Here is a 25808-nt window from a genome sequence, read left to right on the forward strand (position 1 = left end):
ACCACATTGGGTCAGGTCAGCATCCGAGGGATGATGCCAAGTAGCTATCTACCTTCACGATAGTACTAGCACATATACAAACAGCGTTTCAAATCCCAGAGTCGAGGTCCCAGCCGCAATAAGGTCGTCTTGTGAGTTACATCACCAATAGACAAGGTCCAAGGCGGGATCGTGTACAAGTACGACCTAATGCAATAAAAATATGTCTAGCAAATGCGCCTCGAGTTAGCCTGGATCTAAGATAACCCCAGTTCGGGGCCTAGGCAGTGGCTAAGTGGAGCAGTTGAAGCATGTGCCGTTTTCGGTTACACAATCAGCCAGCGGATTGATAATCCTCTAACTCCTCGAGGCATGGGCGAAAATCGTCGTTGCATGTGAGTCTTGACGATGCAAATAGAAAATTTGGAAATAAAGTGTTGAAGCTAGGGCTCAATCGGTTGAGTTGATTTCTATTCTGCGACTTAGACTAGTATGGGAATTATATCCCGAAACTTAGTCACGTATTCGCAGACTACACAGTCGCAACGGGAGGATGCCGGTATACTGAAAGTTGAGTGAAAAGGCTTAGTCTGCACCGGCATGGGCTCAAGCTACTTACACATGCGCAAATCAGGTGAATATCAAGGGAGGCAGAGAAAGATTTTAGAAAAGTCTTGCCTAACATGTTACCAATCTTATAACCTCAGTTGTTCAGTGTCCTTGCGAATTTGTTTGAAAAGCTCGCACCTATCCGTTAGCGTTCTCCGAGTTCAGTCACTTTCACCTCCAGTCGTTCGATTTCGAAATGTGTCAACCAACCGACCCCTATTGTGGGTATATACCGGCTCATTTGGAGAGTAAGGACAGTCTTGACAGTCCGGACAAGCCTCTTCCGTACAATCCTGAACCGATTGTATCCCAAAGTCTCACTGAAACTAGAGAGAACAGGGTTCCTCCTTCGCCGGCAGGGCTCTCTCGTATTCTCTTCTTCCCAAAACATACCAGCACTGTCAAACACCTACCAATTTCCGAGGCCAGTAACATTTACAGTGAGGCTGTCAGAGGCGCTCCAGTGGGATTTGGTATGTACAAAATCAACATGATGTTCAAGCGCCGACTTAAGGGCGACGAAATGGATTCCAATGTTCAATTCTTCATCAACGTAGCGCCTGATGAAAGCCTCGTCACTGTCCATCAAAGAAGCGCGGTGTTTGATAACAGTGATGCCATCACAATGTAAGGCAGAGAATGTAGCTCACTCTCGCGTAAACAAAGGACTAAGAAGTGCCCTTAGAACTCTTCCCAATGAACGGCAGAGAGAATCAGCGCTTTGAGTACCTGGTCTGGGCAACTTTCATGTTCTCGCATACCGATTTCCACCTAGTCCAATGGGCAAAAACGAGCCCTCTCTATCAAGATTTCGACAGTATCCAGCCCTAAGCATGGCGTCAGATGATCGATCAGGAATGCAGTCGCAGCTACGACCTCAGGGTCCCGGCTCACTCTGCTATCATTTGACGGAAACCAGCCAAAGCAAGTACGGTAAAGAAGCGAAGCCACGTGTTATGGCAGTCTATCACTACGCTGGAGGTCATCCTCACCACCCGGTTGATCATAGCGAAGGAGTTTTGCTGTTGCCAGATATCCGGAACCCACAACGAGAAATGATTGTTATCGAACTTCTTCTGTGGCATATACAAGATCTTGAATGCCCAAAAGAGAAGATTCTATCGAAGTTTCTTGTGAGGCTCGGATTGAGAAAGCCGCCTAATTAGAAGTGATTATGAACGAAGTTGAAGGGAGTTCGATTGTTTTTTTGTAGGCCGTCAGAACACTTCGTCTAAAGCTTACACGCGAGAAGTCCATGAATATTCATCTTTCTTCCGACGGAAATACAAGCTCGCTCCTGTAGCTAGATACTTCTTGAATGCAATTTTCCCCTCGCACAATGTCAGGATCACTGCGTCTCTGATTATACGCCGCCGTAAGTAGTCAGAAATGGAGTCTATGTAGCGGTAGTAAGTAGACGAATCTGGAAGTTCTGCTCGGTTGTATGTATCTGAAGAAGGATTATGCAGGCCATCACGACTCTAGATAGTACTTGATCTCTCATGTCAGTGATCTTGCTTACGAGTTTCAGTTCATCATGTCTTCATTTCATACCCCAAAGCCGACGAATTACTGCTTGTGAACTGTTCATTTGGTACTTTGTGCATTGTGAACAGGTGAGCAATTAGAGGTCTTTCAAACAGAAATAGTTCATGAGTATCGTATAAAAACCATTAAATTTGGAAATAGTCGAAGACGTAATCACTAGAACACCATTCTCGAGACAAGTGATACTCCAAACAATCTGCGATCCTCCCGGTATCCCCGAAATACCCATAAAATGTTGTGAAAAAGTTGGATAAGAACGCCAACACCCGGCCAAGTAGAGACGAATGTCCAGTCTGGCGTCTCCGATAATTATAGGCGCATTTGGCAATTGAAAGAGTCGACAAATAGTATCAGACCGCTCCGGGATAGAGCCAGGTCTTGATTCTATTTCGAAGATGATGTTGGTCAGTGGCGGAGCCTTGACTGCTGGCGCTACCACGCCGACCAGTCATATTGTTGGTTAAGTCAGAACCACTGGACGGTGTTCGCGTTATCATAACCCTGTTCTTGGAGTCTTGACTTTTAGTGTTAGTATTGACCCTCAATTTGATTGACTTCTAAGCTGGGGCAACAAACTTGAAGAGTCATAACGTCGAGGGTCTTCTAGGATGGCAAAGAACTTTGCCTGCGCCCTTTCAGTCGCGGAAGGTGCCATTGTCGTCGTCGTACAGAAGAAGTATTTAATCCACTCTGGGTGTATAGTGATGGAATGGGGTGTAGTAAATGGATGTCGAATCTATCATGTATGATGAACAATCGATACTATCTCCAGCAGCCAGAAGAGGGGTAACTCGGCCTTTATGTTGCCCGATTACCAAGGCACGGCAGGGACCTTAACCTGTCTGGCAGCAAAGCCTGGGGAAAGAAGGTTCATCTCCAATCCATCCGATTCGTTCGTCCCATTGGATTTGTTTCAATCATCTGCAATGGGACTGGACTTTGGGTGCCATCGCCATGAAAGTGAGGGGTAGCTCGCAACCATCAAATCGACTTGCCGACTCACATTTCTAAGCCAACTGGGAGGCAGGCTTCGGATGTCCGGTTAATTGCTTGCTCGTTCGCCTCCTGGCCTGAGGGCAATTGGACTTGAGGTTATGAGACCTTGGAGATTATCAAGTACCACGCCACCCTTGAAGTTCTCGCTTGGGATGTCCGACTCATCGTTCGCTTTCAACCACCTAAAGCGATTCAAACTGACTTCCAGTACATGCAGAGAACTGAACCTTTTGCATTTAACATAATTGTTAATTCCTATTTCCATAAGTCAGGATCAATCCCTTGTCACAGCCGTGATCTTCCTACTGATGAAACGCTAGTAGGGAATATCTGGAATAAATCTAATTCTACACATTTCGGAACGTATGAGATCTTGTCACTGAAAGCCGAGCAAAATCTCCCCAGACGAGTTTTCATGCCCTGAAATCGGAAGGCAGACAAATGAGTTAGAATGGCATCGCACATCATGCCCTATTGAAGTGAATGTGCTGTAGGTTTTCCTGCCTTGTCAAGCTCTGGACGAGTTGAACCTTTTGATGAGATACGGAAACGACGACAAACAAGATGGCAGTATCCAGATATGCTGATGTTACATAGGACAAGCGCTGTGCATACAATACGCCAAGCGCATTTCCTTGACAGATTGAGATGTCTTGGATCGCGTCATATCCAGAGTTAGGAATGGTCATCCTGGAAGCAAGTGAAATCGACCTGATCGCCCAGGATTTTCGTAAAGCGACGTCTACTATGGGACTTGAAAATTGCTTCTCAGGAAATAGAAGACTGTCCGAGACCACGAATGATAGCCGCGTGGACCCAGCGAGATCAGCCCATGTTGGTTGCTCACGTCTGTATTGCATCCTTTTTACAAGCCGTGCACCACTCGTCCGCTGCACTGAGAGCTACGCGGGAAATGAGACTCAAGAAGTCGCAGAGTAGCACCCGGATTTGTTTTGAACCTAATCATTGAAGATCATGTGGTACAATCTGCCGATCAATTCTCGTTCCCAAAGTTGCTGACTGTGGGGGTGCTCTGTCGATGCGACCTTGGGGCTTAGGGTTGCTGACAGCGCTAGAGAATCCATCCGTCCTCAACCGGAAGTTGGAGGCGAATCCTGGAGTTCAGGCAGATCAAAATGTGTTCATTGACCATAAGTACGTAAAGTATTTCGACAGGCCTTTGACAACTTGGTCTCTGCATCCCCAATCGTACGTTTACCACCATTCAAGCTCATGAACAGGCGCCATCATCAAAGTTGCTGAGATGGCACTACTTCCAATCCGTGTTTATAAGGCATTCAATCCGCCTGTGGTAAAGAAGACAGACGATGCCATAAGAATTGGAGTTTTGGGCGCTGCCAAGATTGTGTGAGTACTAGCGACTGCCCGATCTCAAGAAACACTTAGTGATAAGCCGAAATTTACAAGGTCTATGGCATTGATGACACCGGCTTTGTCACACCCTGAAGTCATCGTCCAAGCCATCGCTGCTAGAGATCGTTCTCGCGCCGAAGAATTTGCCAAGAAGCATGGTATTCCTGAGGTCAGGGACACTTATCAGGGTATGCCTAGCTCCGACTATCGTGTCGAGATCCTGCAGGCCAAATGACTCTAATTTGCCTTGAAGATATCCTTGACGACCCGGAGATCGACGCCGTTTTTATCCCCTTGCCCAACGCCTTGCATTATGAGTGGTCTACACGAGCTATACGAGCTGGGAAACATGTTTTGGTCGAAAAACCATCTGTCGATAACGCAACTGAGGCAGATAGACTTTTCAACTTATCGGAACTGTCACCAACACACCCAAGCCCGAGGGTATTGCTGGAAGCTATGCACAACAAGTTTCATCCCGCACTGCACCAGTTCATGACATTTGTTACTCCTGCCGACGTCGTTCACGTCCACACAGACAGCATGGCGCCGGCCTGGTTTACTGCAGCGGATAACCTCAACCACAATTACCAACTTGGAGGCGGCAGTATCATGGCACTCGGAACGTACAATTTTGCAGTCATGCGCATGATCTTTGATCAAGAGCCCGAAGAGTGCCTCGAATGCGATACTAAAGCCTTTGATGACGGCAACTGCAAACAGTGCGACTACACTTTCAGGGCCAGATTTCAATTTCCCAACGGAACTGGTGATGCCACGGCCACTGTGAAGGGCCCTGCCCTCTGGAAGCCTTCTGAAGCCAGAGTCACACATCGGAAAGTTGTGGTCCCCGACAAGAACTTGCCGGACACCCATGAGAAGACGCGGACGCGTTTGGTCACGCTCCATGGATTCATGCACGCGGTCGCCTGGCATCGGATTGATGTTGAAGACTCGTATGAGATTCGCAACGTTACCAACAGTCAAATAGTCAAGAAGTGGGTGGAATCGAGTTCGCACACAGCGTACACGTATCAAGGTGCCGGGGACGGGTTTCCGGGTCTGGGCGAGTACTGGTGGTCGTCATTCCGGTATCAGCTGGAGGCGTTTGTCAACCGGATCAAGGGGCGCGAGACGCATTACTGGGTCACTAGGGAGGACTCGATCAAGCAGATGAAGATGATTGATATGGCATATGAAAAGAGTGGGTTAGGATTACGACCGACTAGCATTTTCCATTGAATGATGATAACGTCTTCGGACTGAAGACATGGTCTTAACGGGGTTTAGCACTTCTTATGATTGAAGTATCTAGATAGAGGTGTGTCTGGAAGATACTGTGTTTAATTTTTGATGACACGCCACGCATGCTTGAATCGGAATGCATTAGAATAACAGATAATACTTGGGTGATAGCAGTAAGAAAACGAAAAAATTGCAAGCAATGTTGCACACAAACCTCTATGCCATCGTCACTGCAAATATCATCCGTAGTGGCTAACAAAACAATTTTTCCACGATCATTTTCCATCGGTCCGAAGATATCACACCAGTTAAGAACGCTCTAAAAGAAATACAATTAACAATGGAGAGAGAAACAACAGTCCGTGGTCGGAAAGTGGGGCCAAACATCGTCAACTTCAGCTCAGGCTCATACTTCCACATTCAGGCTCATACATCTATAAGGCATATACCTCAACATCAGGCACATACTATTTTTTACTCCAACGGTCTTTATTAACAATTGGAGTTTTTACTCCACGAGTTTGATTTGAAATCAACAGATTAACAACTCCCGTGCTCACCGCTGCCGTGGCTGCCATACACCCGCTTATTTGCATGAGACCGTACCTATGCCAAAGGATCGAGAGTCTTCTACGACAATTTTCGACCAAGATGTAGCCGATGATCTATAGTCACTTTTGTACACGGTTGCAAGTGACGTGAGTTTTGGGTTACTCATAATTTCAGGCTCTAGAAGGTGCATGGAGTCTGCAAGCAGGGCCATGAAGTTAGTAGCCAAGTGCACGCCTAACTGAGACCGGTGATTGATTGCCGACTGCCCATATTGAGCTACTGGCTCTTTCAAGGGTCGTGGGAACGTGTTTTATGTCAGAGAAAAGTGACAGAGTTGAAAACCTCCCGACATGAGCCACTGCCAAGCGTTGGTGCCCAAATTCATGTGACAGCTCTAGTTCTCGAGGGCCAAATCAATTCGGTGCAGCAACAATCAAAAGTGCTGATGATGGAATTTTCGGCCGCTGTGTTTTAAATGATTCATCGTCCCCGATCGCAAGATCTGCACTTTGGATGTGTGTAACTCCTTACAATTACTGGAAGGATTCGAAATTCGTCTTGGTGGCTGAAGTGAAGATTGGGTTGGGTCAACGAATCCTCGATTGCAAATGCGCCGGCCCCATCAGCTCAGCGTGATATACATCAAAGACACAACCAACAGATCGAGATAGTTTGGACGATCGGAACATTTTCACTCAGGGACTTTTGAAGGCAGCCGTTTGCGCCGAACCCTCGGATAACGGGCGGGCGCTTGGCATGCCGTCAAAAGCGTGGCTTTTGTCACCGACGCGTTGCACAACAGTCTTGACGTCATGTACCAACGCCAGCCACAAAGCGCATCACCAATAAAACTCCCAGCAATCTCCCTGAATGGGCTCAATACCAACCTCAAAGACACCTTTCTTGGCAATTCAGCCAAGTTTTTATGGATTTCTTCAAGCCTCCCATCGTGCTCATCCACGGTCTGTGGATGACACCTCTTTCATGGGAGTACTGGATACCATATTTCGAAAAAGAAGGATTCGAGGTCCACGCCCCGGGATGGCCGGGGGTGGACGGCCGGACGCATGAAGAGATCCGTGCGGACCCGAAGCCGATATCCTTACATCGAATCGAAGACATTGTAGACCATTACGACGCATACATCAAGAAGCTTGCAGAACCCCCTATCATCATTGGCCATTCTTTCGGCGGCCTGTTCGCCCAAATACTATTATCGCGAGGACTTGGGGTACTTGGGGTTGCCGTGTGTCCTGCGCAACCGGCGGGTGTCATCTACATTTCGCCAAGCACGATAAGAACGGCGATGCCAATCTTCACTCACCCGCTGCACTCCGATGCGACAGTACCGATCTCCGAGAGTCACTTCCACTACTGCTTCGGCAACCTCGTTACCGCTGAGGAGTGCAAGAAGTTGTGGGAGCGGTACTGCATACCTGCAGATTCTCGGGTCTTGTGGCAACTAGCAACAAACGTGACAGCTGGAGAAGCGGCGCCCCACTACGTCCAGTTCGACAAACCGGATAGAGCACCATTGTTACTCATAGGAGCCTCGAAAGATCATATTGTGACAGCAAGAACCGTCAGGAAGGAGTTCAAGGCATATAAGGGACCTGCACCAGTGAAATACAAGGAGTTCGGAGGTATGAGCCATGGTCTTATTTTTCAAGAAGGGTGGGAAACAGTTGCGAATTATGTTTTGGAATATATCAACAAGCACATCCATTCATAGCATCGGCGTCAGGGCCTCAAAGTTCAGGGAGACAATCATCATGATAGAACATCCATAGATCAGTCTAGAATAATTGCAAGTGAATTACAAAGATTGTTCGGTAGAGTCGTATTTTTGGAGCTGTCAAGTTGGCGTGGCACAATGTGGCATGTTGTGTAGAGTCCTGTGTAAGCAAGGCAAAGATTCGGTCATAAAGTACTCTTGTGCTTTAAAATGTTCAGCCAGCAAAACATGGCCGCTCAAGCTTTGCGACACGGCCTAAGTGGAGTTGACTGGACATTCCACTGTTGGGCATTTCTAAGCAAGATCTCGGACTCCGTATCCGTGGCAGGGCCCGTTTCGACCCCAACAGGTCTTGGAGTATCTTCGACCGATCGTGACATGCTATTGGCTCATCTCTTTCCAAAGTCTCCAACACCATTCGCTTTTTTGCAAATGCTCCGAGAGCTCCCATCCCAAACCCCTGGTCCTGGGCCGTTAAGCCAAGGGGCAGAACACTGCGACCTACCAAACAGGTGCTCACCTCCATCTTTGTGAACCCACAGTGACAGTGAGAATGGAATGGAGCTGCTTAGTTATGAGGGGCAGGCCGCCCTCTTCGAATTGACAGCTGGGTAAGATCAACTTGGTGGTCATTGTTATCACGCTCATCGCTATTGTCTCGTCTGATTCTCCTAAACTTTCTCCCAAGACTACCACGACTACCTAAGATAAACCCTCAGCTTACATTATGCCGTCCAAGCTCTTCCAGCCACTGAAGGTCGGCCAGGCCCAGTTGTCTCACCGCGTGGTGATGGCGCCCCTCACCCGCTTCCGCTTCGACGCGGACCACGTCCCGCTCGACATCGCCCTCGAATACTACACCCAGCGCGCCGCCGTTCCCGGTACCCTCATCATCGCCGAGGCTGTGCTCATCTCTCCGGAACATGGTGGCTTCCCCAATGCGCCGGGCATTTGGAGCGAGCGCCAGATTACTGGCTGGAAAAAGGTCACGGATGCCGTACACGGGAAAGGTAGCAGCATCTACGCCCAACTTATTGCCCCTGGTCGCGCCGCCGTCGTCCCTGTTCTAGAGAAAGAGGGCGGCCACCCTCTGCTAAGTTCCAGCGCTGTCCCCATTAGCCCTGAGTCTCCTGTCCCCCGCGAAATGACAGCCGAGGAGATTGCTTCCGCTATCAAGGAATTTGCGCAGGCTGGCAAAAACGCGATCGCCGCTGGCTTCGACGGCATCGAGATCCACGGCGCGAATGGCTACCTCGTCGACCAATTCCTACAAGACACGTGCAATCAGCGTACCGATCAGTGGGGTGGCAGCGTCGAGAATCGGGCTAGATTTCCCGTTGATGTCGCAGCTGCGCTGGCCGACGCAATCGGCAGCGATAAGGTCGGATTCCGTATCAGCCCGTACAGCACGTTCCAGTCGATGAGAATGCAGGATCCTGAGCCTCAATTCTCCTACCTCGCGCAGAAGTTGAAGGAGCTCAAGCTTGCCTATCTGCACATCATCGAGTCTCGTGTCAACAACTGGGAAGATGTCGAGAAGATCGAGGGTATCGAGTACCTCTTGAATATCTGGGACAACGTTTCGCCCGTTCTTGTCGCAGGCGGCTTCTCACCCGAGCTGGCTCAGAAAGCTGTCGATGAGGAGTATGCTAAGTGGGATGTCGCTGTCGTCTTCGGCCGCCATTTCTTGGCAAACCCGGATCTGCCGTTCCGCATTAAGCACAGCCTTCCACTGAACAAGTACGACCGCGACACTTTCTACACGCCATCAATCCCGCAAGGTTACATAGACTACCCATTTCACCCTGCCTTCAAGCCGGGTAAACCATTGGCATAGAGCGCAGTGGTATGGAGACATGACGATTCATGATAGAAATAGATGATTAAACATAAGTTAGACATTGAAACACTCCGTTCCTCTTAACTCCCTTTTCTTTTTGAGTCTTCAGCATAACCTTACTTGGATATCTAATGGTTGCTGAGAAGTGATAGACTCTGTCTCCAATGCTCTTGAACTGCGGCAAAGTACGGATATGTCACGGATCCTCATTACAAAGTCCTTGGTGTTAACAAGTAACACCAATGGTAGATATCGGGGTCGGTAGACTTTAGCTTAGGCGTAGGGATCTTCGCAAAAACCTCAACATCGAAGGGTAGGTTTTCAACGTCGAAGCGGCCGGAGGAATAACTCAACGAAATCCAGAAGCCCCCATCGGCCAAGTGTCGTCTAACTCCTTCCGCCATCCTTAACACCGACTCTTCGCCTCCACAGGAAATTGCGTCCACAGTGCTTTTGTCGATGATCAGATCGTACGTCTCTCCGATCTCGAGCTGCGTGGCATCTGCAATGAGGTAGCGCATTCTCACGTCACCAAATACTTGCTTTTCCAGCATACGGCCGCGATCAATGGCTCGAGGCTCGAAGTCGACGTTGGTGATATTTTGGAAACCTCTTGCCCGGATATGGTTCTGCAGGTCGCTCATTCCGAAACCTAGCTGCAGGATGCGAGCCGAGTCGTCCAGATTGGTGAGACATGGGTCCACGATCGACATGAAGGTTGCAGACGAGGTCAACCACTCAAAATTGGTCTCGGATGCGAAGCGCTCGCCCCAGTAGCTTTGTTTGTCGAAATCTACGGGCATAGTTTCTCTTTTGGAAGGTGAAATTTTGTTACAAGGAGACGGTTGGTTTGTAGGTGACACTGCAGTGCCAAAAGATCGAAGTTATTCACAAGCAACCATCGGTGTGCCGGAGTTTTTTTACCCTTATCGCCAGATCTGGGCAAAGAATTTTAAATGCCCACATTTACGTAACATTGGAAGCCCCATCTGACATCATATTATTGGAACACAATACCAAGTGGTTCCGCTGCTTGAACAGTGCGCGGAGCCCGAGTAATGTTGTTTGTTGACAAACTCCCTTTATCGAGTGTCCATTTGCTAGAGCCTTTGCCGGTTCTGCTCTGTTTGTGTGCTGTCAGAAGACGTCCGATTCCCAGACATCCATGAAGAAAACAAAACGAGCTCAATAGAGGCGATAAAATACATGTTATCGCTATTCTGCAGCCAGACGACCTCTCATATCCTCCAATGCATCTCTAATGTTCCTGTCGAGATCAAAATGCCATAACTTCTCTGCCTGCGCGTAGATTTCCTCGCGCAGCTTGTCGAAGTCTTTCCCATGTTCCGTCCGGAGATCGTACAGTTCGCCGGCCCTTCGACTCTCCCGAATAAGCCATTGACCTCTCTCCCGACGGCTGGCATCGAATGCAGCAAACGCAGCCTCAATCCCTCTACTATCTCGTACCCTTTGGTCTGCTAGCAGTGACGCCATGACTGCTGCGTCTTCAACGCATATTCCCGCTCCAGCACCTTGATGCGGGGTGGATGCGTGTGCTGCGTCTCCAAGAAGGCATATGCAGCCTTTCGCAAATGTAGGCACCGAGTCATCACCTAGATCGAACAGAGCCCACTGAAAATGTTGTTAACTCGATACATGAAGGTGTAAGTGAGGACTGGGAGCGTGTTCATCGCAGACATACCCTATCCAGAACCTTCAAAAGCTGTATCACCTTCTGCATTCGTGGACTGAAAGCTTTGAGGTCTTTGGTGCAGTCATCTACTGTGGCAGGGAGCGTAAATTGGGTATCGCTTGGCCACTCCTCGGTAGTTGAGGTGTGGGCGACTAAATTTAGCATTTTGCCACGAGCCACCGGGTAGGTGATTATGTGTGCATCGTTGCAGACCTAGTCTATTGTCAGGTGATATTTTCAAAATAGATTGTCTTGAGAGTGATCAAGACAACAACTCACCCACAGCCCGGAGGTTCTTGCTTTGTCTGGGCCCAGGATCTCTACGGCTTGGCTCATCGGTATCAGACCGCGGTAGGTGTACTTATGGGTATAGGTGCACTTCGCAGCCGCATGATCGTGTCCTATGACGATACCTCTTGTGTGCGATTTGATCCCATCACATCCGATCAATCCATCGGCCTCAGCGGTTGACCCGTCTCGGAAGATCATTCGAAGCCGTCTGCCCGCTTCTTCTGGCGTCTCGACGCTTTCCAGCTCCTTACTGTAATGTATCATCTCATCGGGAATATATTTGAGTAAGCGCGTTAAGAACTGGCCCCGGTGACAACCCCTGAGTCCTGTAGTCGAATTTCCAAGTGTGAAAAGAACGGTGTCCTCGTTTGCTTCATCTGTACCGTCAAACACCTCCCACCGGAAAGGAGGCTCAGCTACGCTTTCGAGGGCTTCGAGAACCACCGGATCACAAGTCGTCATTGCCCTGAGAGCATTGGGCGAGACTCCCAAGCCGACTCCAAGTTCGGTATAGGCATGGGCCTTCTCATAGATGACGCATGGTACATTGCGCTTGGCAAGCGAAATGGCGAGGATTATCCCAGCTATGCCTCCCCCAATGATGGCGATTTCGAATGGTTTCTTTTCTCCTCCCATGATAATCCGAATTTTTGGAAAGAAAGACAGAGGACTGTGAACTGACAACCGAAAAGAGGAAATGAGTCAATTTAACATGAAGTTATATGAGTGGTTGTGCGTTATTAAGGCTCAAACGGATGTCACGCGGACTTCGAGTAAAAAGTTCACCGAGGTTTATCACGCAGGCTTCAACTTCACTAATTTAATTAGATCTCACTCTATGGATCTATCATAGATCAATTAATTTGCCTATATAGAGTATAAGGTGCGTGTTCTTCAGTCGATTTATTCCAGGAATACATATACAGTGATGCAGAACTGGAGGTCGTACTCCAAACGGACCTCCAATAGTAACATTGTCTTTCCGTCTATGATAATTGAATCAGCGTCAAGAGCACGACAATCAGGGCTTGGTTACAGATAATTCGATGTCTCTTACTTGCGTATCTACTTGAACTCCCATCAAATAGCAGAGCAGGTCATCCTTTTTCGGCATTGTTGAAGCACTAACCAAATCTGTGGCAGTGTTGAGTTAAAGTTCTTCACCCCTCTTTAAGGTTCCCTATCCCCTGTTGCTAGCGTGGGATCGTGCTCTCATTGGAACCATGCTGAAACTTACCGGACTGGAGTGATTATGAATGCCCACTCCATCGACGAATTAATTGGATGAGCACTTATAACGCGGCATGTTCTTTGTCGGCAAATGAGAATTATGATCATATACGGAGTACTACTGGTAAACTTCACCATCAACTTCAACACTACCCCGCTGCTTTGAAGATTAAGGCACTGGTGCGAATCTTTCTTTTTTCCCATGTCCTTATCCGGTTCCCAGGCTCCCACTAGAATCTTGCTAAATGCCATTGTCAATTACAATGTGAACAGGGTTGTATCCCTGCCTTCTCCCTTGAGGGTTTTGTTGGCTCTGGTAAGCATGATCTTCATGATCACGCATGTGACAATACTCAAGGCCGATGAAGCCATCATGAGCAAGTTAGCCATAGCATATCGAGGCCCGTCATTCGAAGGGAAGAAGTATGGGCTCCAGATATTGCCTAGTTGGCTGAGGAGGTTGATGATGGCTGTTGCACACGCCCTCTTCTCTGGAGTTTGATTCAGCGTGGAGCTAGCCCACGAGAAGACCATGACATTGGAGGAAAAGCATCTGGATCATTGTATCAGCTAAGTTTAGCTTCCTCGCACGCCGAAAGCGCTCAACTCACCCGCAGATGTAAAGGAACGCAGCAAAGTAACGAGCGACTGTATTGACTGTGGAGACCGAGATGATGAACCCAACACACGCGACGCGTTGTGGCACGGAAATGTGGAAGCCACGCTCTTTACGACGATCGGAAGACCATGCTGTTGTGAATGCCACGACAGTGGCAAGAAGGTACGGCGGTGCCGTCAGGATGAGAGTCAAGGTGTTGCTACCAAGCTTGAAGCCCTTGACGATCGTCGGGAAGAAATTGTTGAAGCCATAGGCTGAGTGATTCGCAGTCAGCATTACCACCTGTTTTGCGCTTGCGTCAGTGTATATCCCGTCATCTCCGTGCATACTTTAGTGTCGGCGAGATCTGGTGCAACTCACGAATACCCAAGTACGGGGATCTTTGATGGCAAGTTTCAACCCAATCCAGACACTCGAGTCTGCCTCTGGCAAAGAAACCCGATCTTGTCGAATACGCTCAACCGCGACTCTTTGCTCAGCATCTGTGAGCAGCCATTTGGCAACACCTGACTTCTGTCCAGGAAAATCAGGAAGCAGTGCGAACCCCAAGAGCGCTGCGGTAAAACTTCCAGCGCCTTCGATGATGAACAGCCACTGCCAACCAGCAATGCCCCTTGCGCCCTCGAGGCCCGAGAGCACGCCAGCAGCAATAAGTCCCGAGAATGCCGTGGCGAGGAGGACACCAGAGTACAAGACAGCGGTACGCAATGCTAGCTCTTTGCGTGGATACCAGCATGATAGAAGATACATGGCTCCCGGGAAGAATGGGGCTTCCGCGAGGCCAAGAAAGAATCGGATAATAAGAAGGTGGGTATAATTGCCAGCTCCAGTTGTGGCAGCTGAGACGATAGACCACAATGCTGTACAGGCAGGGATGTATATACCGGGTCGTGTGCGAGTTATAAGCATGTTACTTGATGGATGTTAGTATTTCAGCGTGGATGGTCAGAAGTTCAGGCACCTCTCTCTTACCTGGGAAGCTGCATCAACATATAGCCAATGTTCAGGATGGAAACAGCAACGTTAAATTGGTTTCCAGTAAGATTAAGATCCTTCTCAAATGAGCTCAATTGGGCTTGACTGTTACCAGTTACTGTCAAAGACTAGCCAATGTTGAATGTTATCAAATTCTTACGCAATGTTGTTTCTATCAAGATAGTTAAAAAGATACAAGAGCCAGACCTATCAGCTGTCAACCATAGTACTGGATCTTGAGCTGCTGTTGTCAGACGACTGACCATAGGGACGAGTGTATAGTCGAGTTTCCTCACCAAACTCTTCTCGTGGGCAATGAATTCCTCTTCTGTCATGCCAAAGTTGTTATCAGTGACCTCTTTCTCAGAGGCAATATCCTGCTCTAGAAAAGAGTGTAAATCGTCGATATGATCAGAGTTGGCTTGCATTGTTTCTCGCTTTTCTCTTGAATTATCAATAGCCATTGTCGCTGGTGTGGAAGATAGTGATCTCCAATGATAAAGTTTTGAGTGGAAAGGGTAGGTAAAATTAATTGAGGAAGATACTTGCAGGTGCAATATTTATTCGGGTTCTTCTACTACAAGAAGAAGAGAAGCACACAAGTTGAAATAATGCGGCGTGGTGTTTGGCGACGATGGGTCTTAAGTCATGTCTTTCTGAACATCAGCATCACTTTCAGACACGCCCCAAGGGGATACACCAATGGCTGTCTGTCCAGTCCTGATTGTCAAGCAGCACGACGGAAACCCCAGAATTACCCCGCAAACCCTCAATCTCACCCCAGGTTCTAACCCAACTAGTAGAGTACCCGTACAAAGGTTTACCTGAACCTACGAGGGTTACACAAACAGGCTGTTATTCTATTTCCTGTCAGTGCCCAGCCAATCTGCAGGCATGGAATCGAAAGATTCGGGTATCTGCCATGCCAGTGCAGATAGAGAAGTCACGTCGTTCGATAGTGGACTTCTCCGTACCTGTCTCGGTCTGTTCCAGCCACTGCTGAAGCTGGTAAAGGTCATCTCGGAAAAAATGTGAAACCCTCCAGTCCCTTGCGTAATGGAGGAGTCCGTGGCTTAGCGGAGTAGTCCGTCGCATGGAGAAGTCCAGTCTCATTTGTCGGACTACTCCGTGAAAATGCATAATGGTATTGGCCATCATGAGTGCGCGAAAAAGCCCCCCATAAACCACCGGCCCGGCGAGTTGTGGCGGCGTGACACTAGGGATCGTGAACATCCATCCCGTTCTCGCCAGATATGGCGGGGCCCATAATGCAGAATATGGTGAGGCGGGACATCGAGACTCATAATTTGCTCCAATTGCACACTCCGTACAACATTTCCTCGTTTAACAGTACCTTATCATGATTATGACATCAGTAAGGAGCTCAAGAAGTATCATAGTGATGGATATAGCCCACGTCCGAGCCTGTGTAAAGGTGACCTTGGGTTTTATGATATTAAGAACGCTATGCAGAACAGAATATAACACTCTATCATGTGATCCCTTGAGGTTCTCGGTGCCTAACGCCGACAAGGTATCATCATGCTTCGCCGCGAAGTGCAACGCGCTTGATGTGGTTGAGTGCACTCCCCGCCCGCAACCATTCAATCTGGTTGGCTTCGAAACTGTGATTTAACTTGGCCGTCCACCTAGAACCTTGTAGGGTGACGACCTCCATGGTTACCTGCTTTCTGGGCCGCAAATCAGCATCTTCGACATCCACAAGCGTGATTTTGTCCCCTTTCTGTATTTTGCCGTAGTCTGCGGGATCACTGAACATAAGCGGCAACATGCCCTGCTTCTTCAAGTTCGTCTCGTGAATTCTGGCAAAGCTCTTGGCAATGATGGCAACACCACCCAGATATCTCGGCTCCAGCGCAGCGTGTTCTCGCGAGCTTCCTTCGCCGTAATTGTCATCTCCGATGATGCACCACCTGATGCCAGCGCTCTTCATGCTCCTTGCAGCTTGAGGCACGGTTTTGATTCGGCCATCGACTGGATCAGTGGCTTTACCAATCATGCTTAATGAGCTGGCGTCTGCTAAGAAGTCGTTGGTGGCTCCGAGGAGCATGTTGTTGCTGATGTTTTCCAGATGACCCCGGTACTTGTACCAAGGACCGGCGGGCGAGATATGATCTGTCGTACATTTGCCACGGACCTTGATGAGGATGTTCATGCCACACGCTTTGCCGACTTGCCATCCGTCAAATGGTGTCAGGAGCTGGAGTCTATCGCTGGATGGGAGGATATTGACTTCCAGTTCCGATATGTCAGATAGTACCGGAGGCTGAAAACGGTCGGCGCCGGGAGAAAAGCCGGCTGGGAGCTCAGCAGCTCTAGGGGGCGTGAAACGGAACTTCTTGGAAACGCCCTGTGCACCGGGGATATGGATGTCATCGGTCATGGGGTTGAACGTGAGATTACCAGCGAAGGCAAATGCCGCGGCGAGCTCGGGTGATGTTACGAAAGAATGAGTGGCCGGATTGCTGTCATGGCGACCTGTGAAGTTGCGGTTGAAGCTGGAAATGATCGAGTTCTCCTCGGCGTTCTTCACATCGACGTCTTCCCGGTCCCATTGTCCGACACATGGACCACAGGAGTTACTCAAAATAACAGCTCCAGCTTGTCTGAGCGTATCAAGGATTCCTTCTTCTTCTGCCGTGGCACGGATTTGCTCACTTCCCGGACTAACCAGGAATCGAGTCTTTGTCCTCTCCAGGCCAGCTTCCCTAGCTTGAACAACGAGATCTCGAACCTTTTCTAGGTCTTCGTACGAGCTATTGGTGCAACTACCGACTAGACTACAAGAAATTTCTGGTGGCCATGAGCTCTTCTCGACATGTTGTTTGAATTGAGATAGTGGGTGTGCTAGGTCCGGGGTGAAGGGACCGTTGATGTGAGGCTCAAGGGTAGATAGGTCGATCTCGATTATCTCATCGTAGTAGCGGTCGCAACCCTCGTCTCCAACTAGGAGTGCTTGTTTGAAAGTGTCGGCATAGTCGGCGATATTCTTGCGTTTTGTGGCTGACAGGTATCGTGACATCGCTTCCGAGTAAGGGAACACGCAAGACGTCGATCCAATTTCGGCAGACATGTTGCAGACAGTTGCCATTGCCGTAGCACCCAGCGTTTCTGTGCCCGGACCAAAGAACTCAATGACCTCGCCTTTGCCTCCAGAAACAGTGAGGATACCCGCAAGTTTGCAGATTATGTCCTTCGACGAGCTCCATGCCTGGAGTTTGCCGGTCAGACGCACGCCGCAGACCTTTGGACAGACAAGCTCCCACGGCATACCAGACATTGCATCGACAGCATCAGCCCCGCCGACACCGATACCTAGCATGCCCATTCCTCCGGCATTCGGTGTGTGCGAGTCCGTGCCAATCATCAAGCCGCCTGGAAAGGCATAGTTCTCGAAGATGGTTGTGTGTATGATTCCCGCTCCTGGCTTCCAGTACCCGATCCCGTATTTCTTCGTCGCACTGCCCAGAAAAGCATACACCTCTTCGTGGTCGCTAGCGGCGCGGGCAAGATCTCCCTTGTCACCTTTCGCGGCAACGATCAGGTGGTCGCTGTGTACAGATGTCGGAACTCTGACGCGTGGAAGACCAGCGCTGATGAACTGAAGCAAGGCCATTGTTGCTGTGGCATCATGGCATGCTACTCGATCCGGTCGCAGGCGCAGTATTGTGTTGCCGCGATGTATTTCGTCGAGCAACCACCCATCTTCGCCAGGGACTAGGTGGCTGTATAGGATCTTTTCGGAGAGTGTCAGGGGTCGTTTATTAGACTTTTGTAGGTCATAAAGGGCTTGTAATCGCGATCCATAATCCAATTGATTGTACTAGGTCATCGTCAGACTCATTGCATTGGTTTCGGCAGTAGTTATGTAAAAGACTTACCGGCTCCAAAGGACTTAACGGAACTTTTACAGATGCGGCTGGAGTTGCAAACTGTCTTCTCCATGCTGCGTACGAAGATTGTTTGAATGAGGAGCTTCCTTTTGACCTAGCTGCCTTCAATAGCGCTAGCGACATGATGGCGGATGCTCTGCCTCAGCGCCAGTCCAGACGCCCTCCAAGGGCACGGCATCTTTTTCATTCTCCTCCCACTCGTACTACGATACCAAACGGTGCTGTAAATTGCGATGCCATGAAGAATTCGTAACAGCTTCTGCTCCAATTTCGAACAGGAGGAAGGCCTGGGTAGTTCCGTCTAGAGCTCCAGAGTTGAGGTGGACACGGAGTAGTCCGGGAGTTTAGCAAGATCCAAAGACGGACTACTCCGCCTAAAACCAAATCTGAGTCCGACCCCCGGAGCTATCCGTATGGATTGCTCTTGTAGCCCAACTGATAGCGCATTCAAGCAAGCTGAATCCTCCCAAATCCACTGGAAATCCCAAGACGGCGCTGACGAGTGCCTAGCTGTGTCATCGATATCCCGGGTTCGGGAAGTTCGCTATGTCGTAAGGATCGCTAATGCTAGCCAAAGGAAAGCTCCAGCTGAACTCAGACTTGTCAAAATCGGCAAGGAAAGTCTCAATCTCCGGAACATAGTCGGTCGTGGTTGAATGGAACGTAGGGTCGGGATAGACTCCTTGCCAATGTACCGGGTCGTGGGCATTCGATAGCTCCACGGAGGCTCCCGCCATCTGGTGCCAGGGTGCGTCTGCTCCGTTGAGCGCTATATGGGAGAGGTCGGACTGCTGACCACTTGCGTCATAGACAGGTGCTCCTTCTGAGTTCTCAATCGTAGTCTCTCCGTCTTCGGCGTTGAGAGGCATGAAGAGCCGGGGATTCTTTGATGGCATATTGCCGGTGTAAAGCTTGCGGACTGTGAGGTCGACTATAGCCCCGAAACTTCTCTGTCCCCTTTTGACAGACGGCCACCATTCCCCGCCAACTGCCAAAAGACCCGAACACGCGCGTAGACTTTTGGAAAGGTCTGCCGTGGACGCGCTTTGACGGACGACAGGGCACGTCCAGAATGAGTAGATCAGCGTCGCCCCGGCCGCGAAGATGTTTTGTACCGTTCGCCATCCATGATGGAGACCTTGCATATCGTGCAACATTTGGTAGTCCTGCAGAATGGACGAAGCATTGTTGAAGCAGATCTGGAGAGACTCGGGAGGAGGGTTTCGAATGACCTGCGAAGGCTGATAGAGCATCACCATCGTGGTGTGATACTTAATTTTTAGCTTCAGCTTCCAGATGCGGCGCTGTCGGTTGTCAACACCTGGGAAATCAAAAGATTCTTCTGATACTTTTCGCCACCAAATCACGAGCTCTTGTTTGATTCTTCCTTGTTGGTCGGTCGGGTTTCGGGATATTGGAAACCAGGAAGAGTCGCAGGGCAGATGGTAAAGTTGTTGTTTGACGTCGGATACCAGTCTATCAAGTTCGAACTGATGTCGTGCATATCTCAGGACAGCCTCCGAGAAGGAGGATGGGATCGGGTTGAGGCTGTTCGTATTGCCTGTGCGTGCTGATTGGGGTTCAGGCATCAAAATATCGAATGTTTCGTCGCGGAAGCCAAGGGGCCGGCCTTGAATGGACGATATGGACCTATTATTGTTAGTAAATCATGAGAATAATCTAAGAGCCACTCGGTACTTGCCTGTCTAAAGAGTAGATAGTGAAGAAAGTTAACCTCTTGATTTGCTGATTCTCGAATTCACTAGGCTGGATGACTGCAGGTGGTTCCCTATGAATCCCTAGTTCCACGCAATGCGCCAATGCGATATGGATGAGCGTGAAAAGGTTGACCTCGGCAGGAGTCAACATGCTGTGTACTATCAGAGTTACCAATGCCTGAATCGACGATAAAGATATCTGCGAGAAACAATCCTTGGAAAAATGTAGAGCGGCACGATAGAACCTTTCGGGGGGAAATTCGTAGATCCGCGATCTGATCTTCATGATAGCTGCGATATTGAAGACCATGAAGAGGGTAAATGCAATAACTGGCATAGGCACCGCTTGCGCACCTTGATCGCTTGGGGTGATCTGCCGTCCATTCCACCTAAACGTCTGAACGGAACTCGGCCAGCCATTTGGCAAGGGGTCTTCCTCCAGCGAGCATTCGAAAGTTGCAAACAGAGCATCAAGGGCACTGAGTAGAGACGTCGCTTCTAAGACTGGGTAATCGGGATGCATCCAACGAATGTAGGTGTGTACGAGTTTGATGGCGTCTTCTTTCCTTGGAAGTTCCTGCGCATCGACGAGCGTTAGCTTTATCGTAACAAACATGATGTCTGCAGTCTCCTGAGTAAGGAATAGCTGCATACGAACCTGTCGTAGGCACACGTGCAAGGCACGATTATACTCTTGCGAGATGTTGCTTGGTACGGTGCTGTCGTGCCATTCAGATGCTGGTCCCTGGGCTTGGACGTCATCAATCAAAGCAACCGGTGTTGAGCCCGCACTTGAGGGAGACGCCCCAATGAGATTTGTGAAAAGAACACCAGAACTCGATCCCAAATAGTGCTTTTGATCTGAATCCGAGTTGAGCGACAGCATCCCCAAGTTCCTGGCGACCGAGTGTGCGCGATCCGGGAACTCCTCGTCGTGGTCGTTGGATCCCGCGGCCTCCGCGGTACGCTTGAGACTGCCTGTTCGCTGCGACCCCAGATTAGTCCCTCCCACCGGCACCGGTTGACTACATCCGCGGCCGGACCGGGGAGACGATGTCGAGATATTGTCCTCGTCGTGGTCTCCACCTCCGACGACCCCCGATCCTTTCGGGTCCGGAAATGCGTCTATTTGCGGACCGCCTGCTATGTCGACGTCGGGCAGTCGCTGTTTGATTATCTCCTCTAGCCATTGGATTCTAGCACGTGCCGCGCTCGCAAAGCTATATGCGGATAGGGATCATCAGCAATGGACTCTTTTAGCCGTCTTGAGTACCTTGCAGGGAGGATGGGACTCCAGTATGAAGGGCTCAGAATGGAACCAATGAGGAGGCAGTAGGGGCCATGGCAATTGTGGCATTCACACTTACTTGCGAGGAACCAACAAGCGCGAATTCTGACTATCAACATCTAGGCAAGTTTCGCCGGCTTTTGCGCAATTCGTGCAGGCAGGGACTTCTCCGTCGCACTGAAAAGTTGAGAATGAGCAACCCGAACAACTTGAGCCGGAGTAACGCGGCGATGGTCCCAGTCATTGTCCAGGCTAGTAAGACCAAACCCCAGCGCGGGATTTGACCTGACTGGAGCCCCAAGACAGCTCGGGGATTATGAGAGAGTCTCACCTTTATTCGCCTTGTGCGACAACGACGACAGGCGAGCCGGACCTTCTTGGGCGGGTTTGCCCGTGTAGCCATCTCTGAATATGAAGTTGTCGATTTTCTCTCGTTCTTTGAAGGTTATGGCCCAAGGTGTGAAGGTAAGCGACATGGAAGGAATTGGCGAGGAAATGAATGGAAAAAAGGCATAGCCCGGGGCAGCTCCCGACAACGGCAAGGCAGGTAGCTAACAAGCTAGGACTCATGTTAGGTACCAAGTACATTTACTGGATCCCGGCAGGAGTGTTTCTTAGGGGGCTTGTCACGTCGCTTTCCGCCCTCTCACCCAACCCCTGACGGGATGTGGCTTGGGCTACTTTTTCGGGATAGACACACATAGTACGCGGGAAACGTACATCAGGTATACCGGGAGAGAATCAAATGGAATTATACTAGGGCTTTCATAAGAGCTAGAAGGAGTCTCAGCTACTATTCGAGTCTTTGGTAAGACCACGACACGTACAGAAGAACATATCAGGGAGCAACAATAGCTCACCTTTGCAATAGATACTTCTGGGCACGGCACTTGAGACACTCGAGAAAGGCCTAAGCGAGTGGTACAGCGCCTTTGTTTCCTTGGGAGACCTCGGTAGTATGTGGAGAAGCTGGTTTAGTGCCCAATTGGCAAACCTGGATCGGGACCCGTACGTGTACTCCATACTTTTGCGTCGGACACTTTGCTGAGTCTAATCAGGGCTCGCGGACACTGAAGTCTGGACACTGTCGCGCGTTCGCCAAGAGCATTCGCAATATCATGTTCTGCCTGACAAGACGAACCTTGTCAAACTGCCGGCGGTATTCTCGTTGAAGCCTTACGAAGAATTGTTCTCCCGTTAACAGAAGGTTTTACAGCTAGGGTCTCGCTACTGCATGTTCCAAATGACGAGTGGATTCCCAAGGAGTCGGAGATCTAATAGGTTATGGTCCGTAGACCCGGTATGGCCTGGAGGCTGGAGTTACCGACAATTATTCATGCTTGAATAGACTCTACCACCCTATCCCAAGATAGCCTATACCTTGTTTACAGTTTGAACTATTCGGCCGGATAACGTTCGATAGGGCCCGGCAGATGGTGGAGCAAATCAGCGTGTACAAAATGTGCTTCGGGGCATCGGGGAGCACGCGGGCCGTAGACCCTCAGTGCACTACACCTCCCGATCGCCTACTCGCACGATGAAATCTACCGTCATCGCACTGCTGGCCCTACTATTCAGGGCAGACTTCTTTGGTAGTGATGTTCTAGCCACCCGCTGTGACTTGTCACTTCGCTGCCGTGCTGCCCTCCGCGTCCTCCGGCCGTGAGCTTTGCAATCATCTCATCAACCTTGATGGAATTCCTCCCTTAGGAATCCCCTCGGCAAGTTTTGTCCTCGCGAATTCGCCCTTGATGAAGCGCCTCCCGCCTCGAGTTCAATGCATCTGAGACGCAGAACGCACTGGCGATGAGCGTATAAGTAGTCTACAGCATCATAAGGCTACCTGATTTTACTCCAAGGACGGCTGGGACGAAAATTTCTAGCGGGAAGTGGGATGAACTCAAAAGCTGCATTGTTCATCACGGGGTTTCGACGTACTCGGTCGGACGCTCGCTTGGCTTTTTTTTGGCATGCGGGAGTATGACTTTATCTGACTCGTGGTGACGGGAATGAGTGCTCCGTCGGATGTAAGTGAGCTTGACGTATTACGTCCTTGACCACAGTGAGCAGGAACACAGGACCGGTGGGGGCTGCGCCGGGAATAATTATTGAATGAAAAAGGACCGGGAAGTGTAATTATGCGGCTCCGTGTCGAGGCGAATAGGCCTAGGCATCGGTCAAGGCAACACCAGTGGCCATCTTCCCATAGCCATGATGAATGAACCAGCACGCCTTTCGCCGGTCATTTCAACTAGCTAGCATGTGGATTATTGGTTGAACTAGGGACACTGGTCTACTACCGTATCTCGCTTTCGTTTTCCGTACATCGGGAGGCTATCCGTAGATCGCTGAAGCTCGACGTAGAGTTTAGTTACAGCTCGGATTAGCCCCAATTTGCTCTTTACAGGCCACCCCTTGTGGCTAGGTATTCTAACGTACGTTAGAGCGGATGAATTGACACGCAAAGTCCAAAGCTTAGGTTCCAACCCCCAGACGGTAGCGTCAGACCAGTAAGGCAAGGGAAAAGGGGAGTATTCCACGCATCGCGTGGAGCCCACGGTTTCCACGCGTTCCACGGAGGCGCTCTGACCAGTCTCCTGTGGAGCAGGTTTGTCTTGTTACCACCCGTGCGGAGTATCCGTAGTTGTTTCCCGTACGGATATTGACGGAGCAATCCGCTAGCCGGGTACTGCTCAGACGGATAGCTCCTATGAAGGAACTTGCTCGATTATTCACCTGCAGGTAATTGATGATCATATGGCGTGAACGTGTACGAATAGAGGATGCGTGCATGTGTCTACGGTCTCTCCCTTACGTAGTGCTGGAATGAATCAACGTCTCCGTGCTACTGTTACCAGCGCTTGGAGAAACCCGAGTGAAGATGGATGTTATATCAATGATGGCGTCGTTGGCTTGGAGAGCCCTTGACGCCGATTAAAGCCACGGGTGCATTACGCCTCACCAGCACTTGCAGACGTTCTCGTATTTGCCGATTCCTTCGCGATGACTCCTTTTGCTACATCGATGGAGGAGAGACAACCCGTTCTGCTCCCGCGCGGTGGATGGGATACTCATCACCATATTTTCGAACGTAGGTTTACGTCTCATGTGGAAAATTCCTTTTGGAGCCGGATCATCAACAAAAAACCCGCTAATTCAAGCAATTTCGTCGTTAAGCCGAATCTTTCCCTTACAGCCCAAACAGGCATCTAACTCCGCCGCCCGCGACGATTGCCGCGTTTGAACAATTCAAAAGAAACTTGGGCATCACAAGATCTGTACTTACTCATGGGCTATCATACGGGAATGACTGCACATCTCTCAAGGCGTTCGTCCCTCGGCTCGGTAGTCAAAAGACTCGGGCCGTTGGCGTTATCGATCCTGAAATGACGACAGACGAGGAGTTACTTGCGATGCACAGGGCGGGTGTCCGCGGCCTTCGCGTGAACCTGTATCAGTACAAAGCTATGGAAGATGTCGAGTTACAGAAAGTTGCTCTACGCGCGCATCTAAACAGGATTACAGATCTATCGCTCCCCTGGAGCTTAACGATGACGACGACCCGCACCGAGTTCTGGACCACGCTGGAGCCCTTCGTCCGAGACGTCATAGTCTCGCAAGGCGTCATGTTGGTTACAGATCACTTTGCGTTGCTGAAGGCGACAAGTCTACTGCCCGATGGATATCGCGAGGACCCGACGGCCCAGCCAGGATTTGACACCGTGATGAGACTAGTAAGGGACGGCCATCTATGGGTAAAGCTGAGCGCACCGTATCGCATCAGCGACGAAAGCCCAGGATACTCAGATGTCAAGATTCTAGTGCGCGCATTTGTCGATGCGAACAAGCATCGGGTGTTGTGGGGCAGCGATTGGCCGCATACACCGCGAATGAAAATCCGGACACACGAGGCTGCCATGAAGGAGACGCCGTATCTTGAGGTAGATGATGCGGCATGGCTCAAGAGCCTGAGGTCTTGGCTTTCAGACGAAGAGTGGGATCTGCTAATGGTTCAGAATCCAAGCCATATTTTTGGACAGTGAAGAAAATGATAAGGATGGTCGGGGTAGAATCGAGGACTTGAGAGGAGGCAACATATCGCAAAGGTCAGACGCATTAGAGAAGGCTAGCGAACAAGCTATTCCGTTGGCAATGAGACATTGTATAATACGTGAGAAACCTCTGGTTGCACTGAGAGCTGC

At 49.8% G+C, this 25808-nt stretch overlaps 5 protein-coding genes across 5 annotated transcripts; 2 read left to right on the plus strand and 3 right to left on the minus strand.

Annotated features, from left to right (window-relative positions):
• Positions 1-4855: 4855 nt before the first annotated feature.
• N0V96_000185 (uncharacterized protein) lies at positions 4856-5748 on the plus strand (the record flags this gene model as incomplete). Its single annotated transcript, XM_053191669.2, has 2 exons — positions 4856-4863; positions 4950-5748. The coding sequence occupies 2 exons, from the start codon at positions 4856-4858 to the stop codon at positions 5746-5748; spliced, it is 807 nt and encodes a 268-aa protein (XP_053050753.2).
• Positions 5749-7228: 1480 nt separating this feature from the next.
• N0V96_000186 (uncharacterized protein) lies at positions 7229-9875 on the plus strand (the record flags this gene model as incomplete). Its single annotated transcript, XM_053191668.2, has 2 exons — positions 7229-7946; positions 8758-9875. 2 exons carry the CDS (start codon positions 7229-7231, stop codon positions 9873-9875), a joined length of 1836 nt encoding a protein of 611 aa, XP_053050752.2.
• Positions 9876-10087: 212 nt separating this feature from the next.
• Positions 10088-10681, minus strand: N0V96_000187 (uncharacterized protein; the record flags this gene model as incomplete). The annotated part of the gene is made up of 1 exon (XM_053191667.2): positions 10088-10681. One exon carries the CDS (start codon positions 10679-10681, stop codon positions 10088-10090), a length of 594 nt encoding a protein of 197 aa, XP_053050751.2.
• A 3018-nt stretch (positions 10682-13699) lies between these two features.
• Positions 13700-15114, minus strand: N0V96_000188 (uncharacterized protein; the record flags this gene model as incomplete). Its single annotated transcript, XM_065755857.1, has 3 exons — positions 13700-13965; positions 14167-14425; positions 14950-15114. The coding sequence occupies 3 exons, from the start codon at positions 15112-15114 to the stop codon at positions 13700-13702; spliced, it is 690 nt and encodes a 229-aa protein (XP_065615097.1).
• A 1112-nt stretch (positions 15115-16226) lies between these two features.
• On the minus strand, positions 16227-18551 carry N0V96_000189 (uncharacterized protein; the record flags this gene model as incomplete). The annotated part of the gene is made up of 2 exons (XM_053191664.2): positions 16227-18424; positions 18548-18551. 2 exons carry the CDS (start codon positions 18549-18551, stop codon positions 16227-16229), a joined length of 2202 nt encoding a protein of 733 aa, XP_053050748.2.
• Between the last annotated feature and the right edge of the window lie 7257 nt (positions 18552-25808).

Source organism: Colletotrichum fioriniae, assembly GCF_027942845.1.
Source record: "Colletotrichum fioriniae strain IMI 355084 chromosome Unknown scaffold_1, whole genome shotgun sequence".
NCBI classification, from domain to species: Eukaryota; Fungi; Ascomycota; class Sordariomycetes; order Glomerellales; family Glomerellaceae; genus Colletotrichum; species Colletotrichum fioriniae.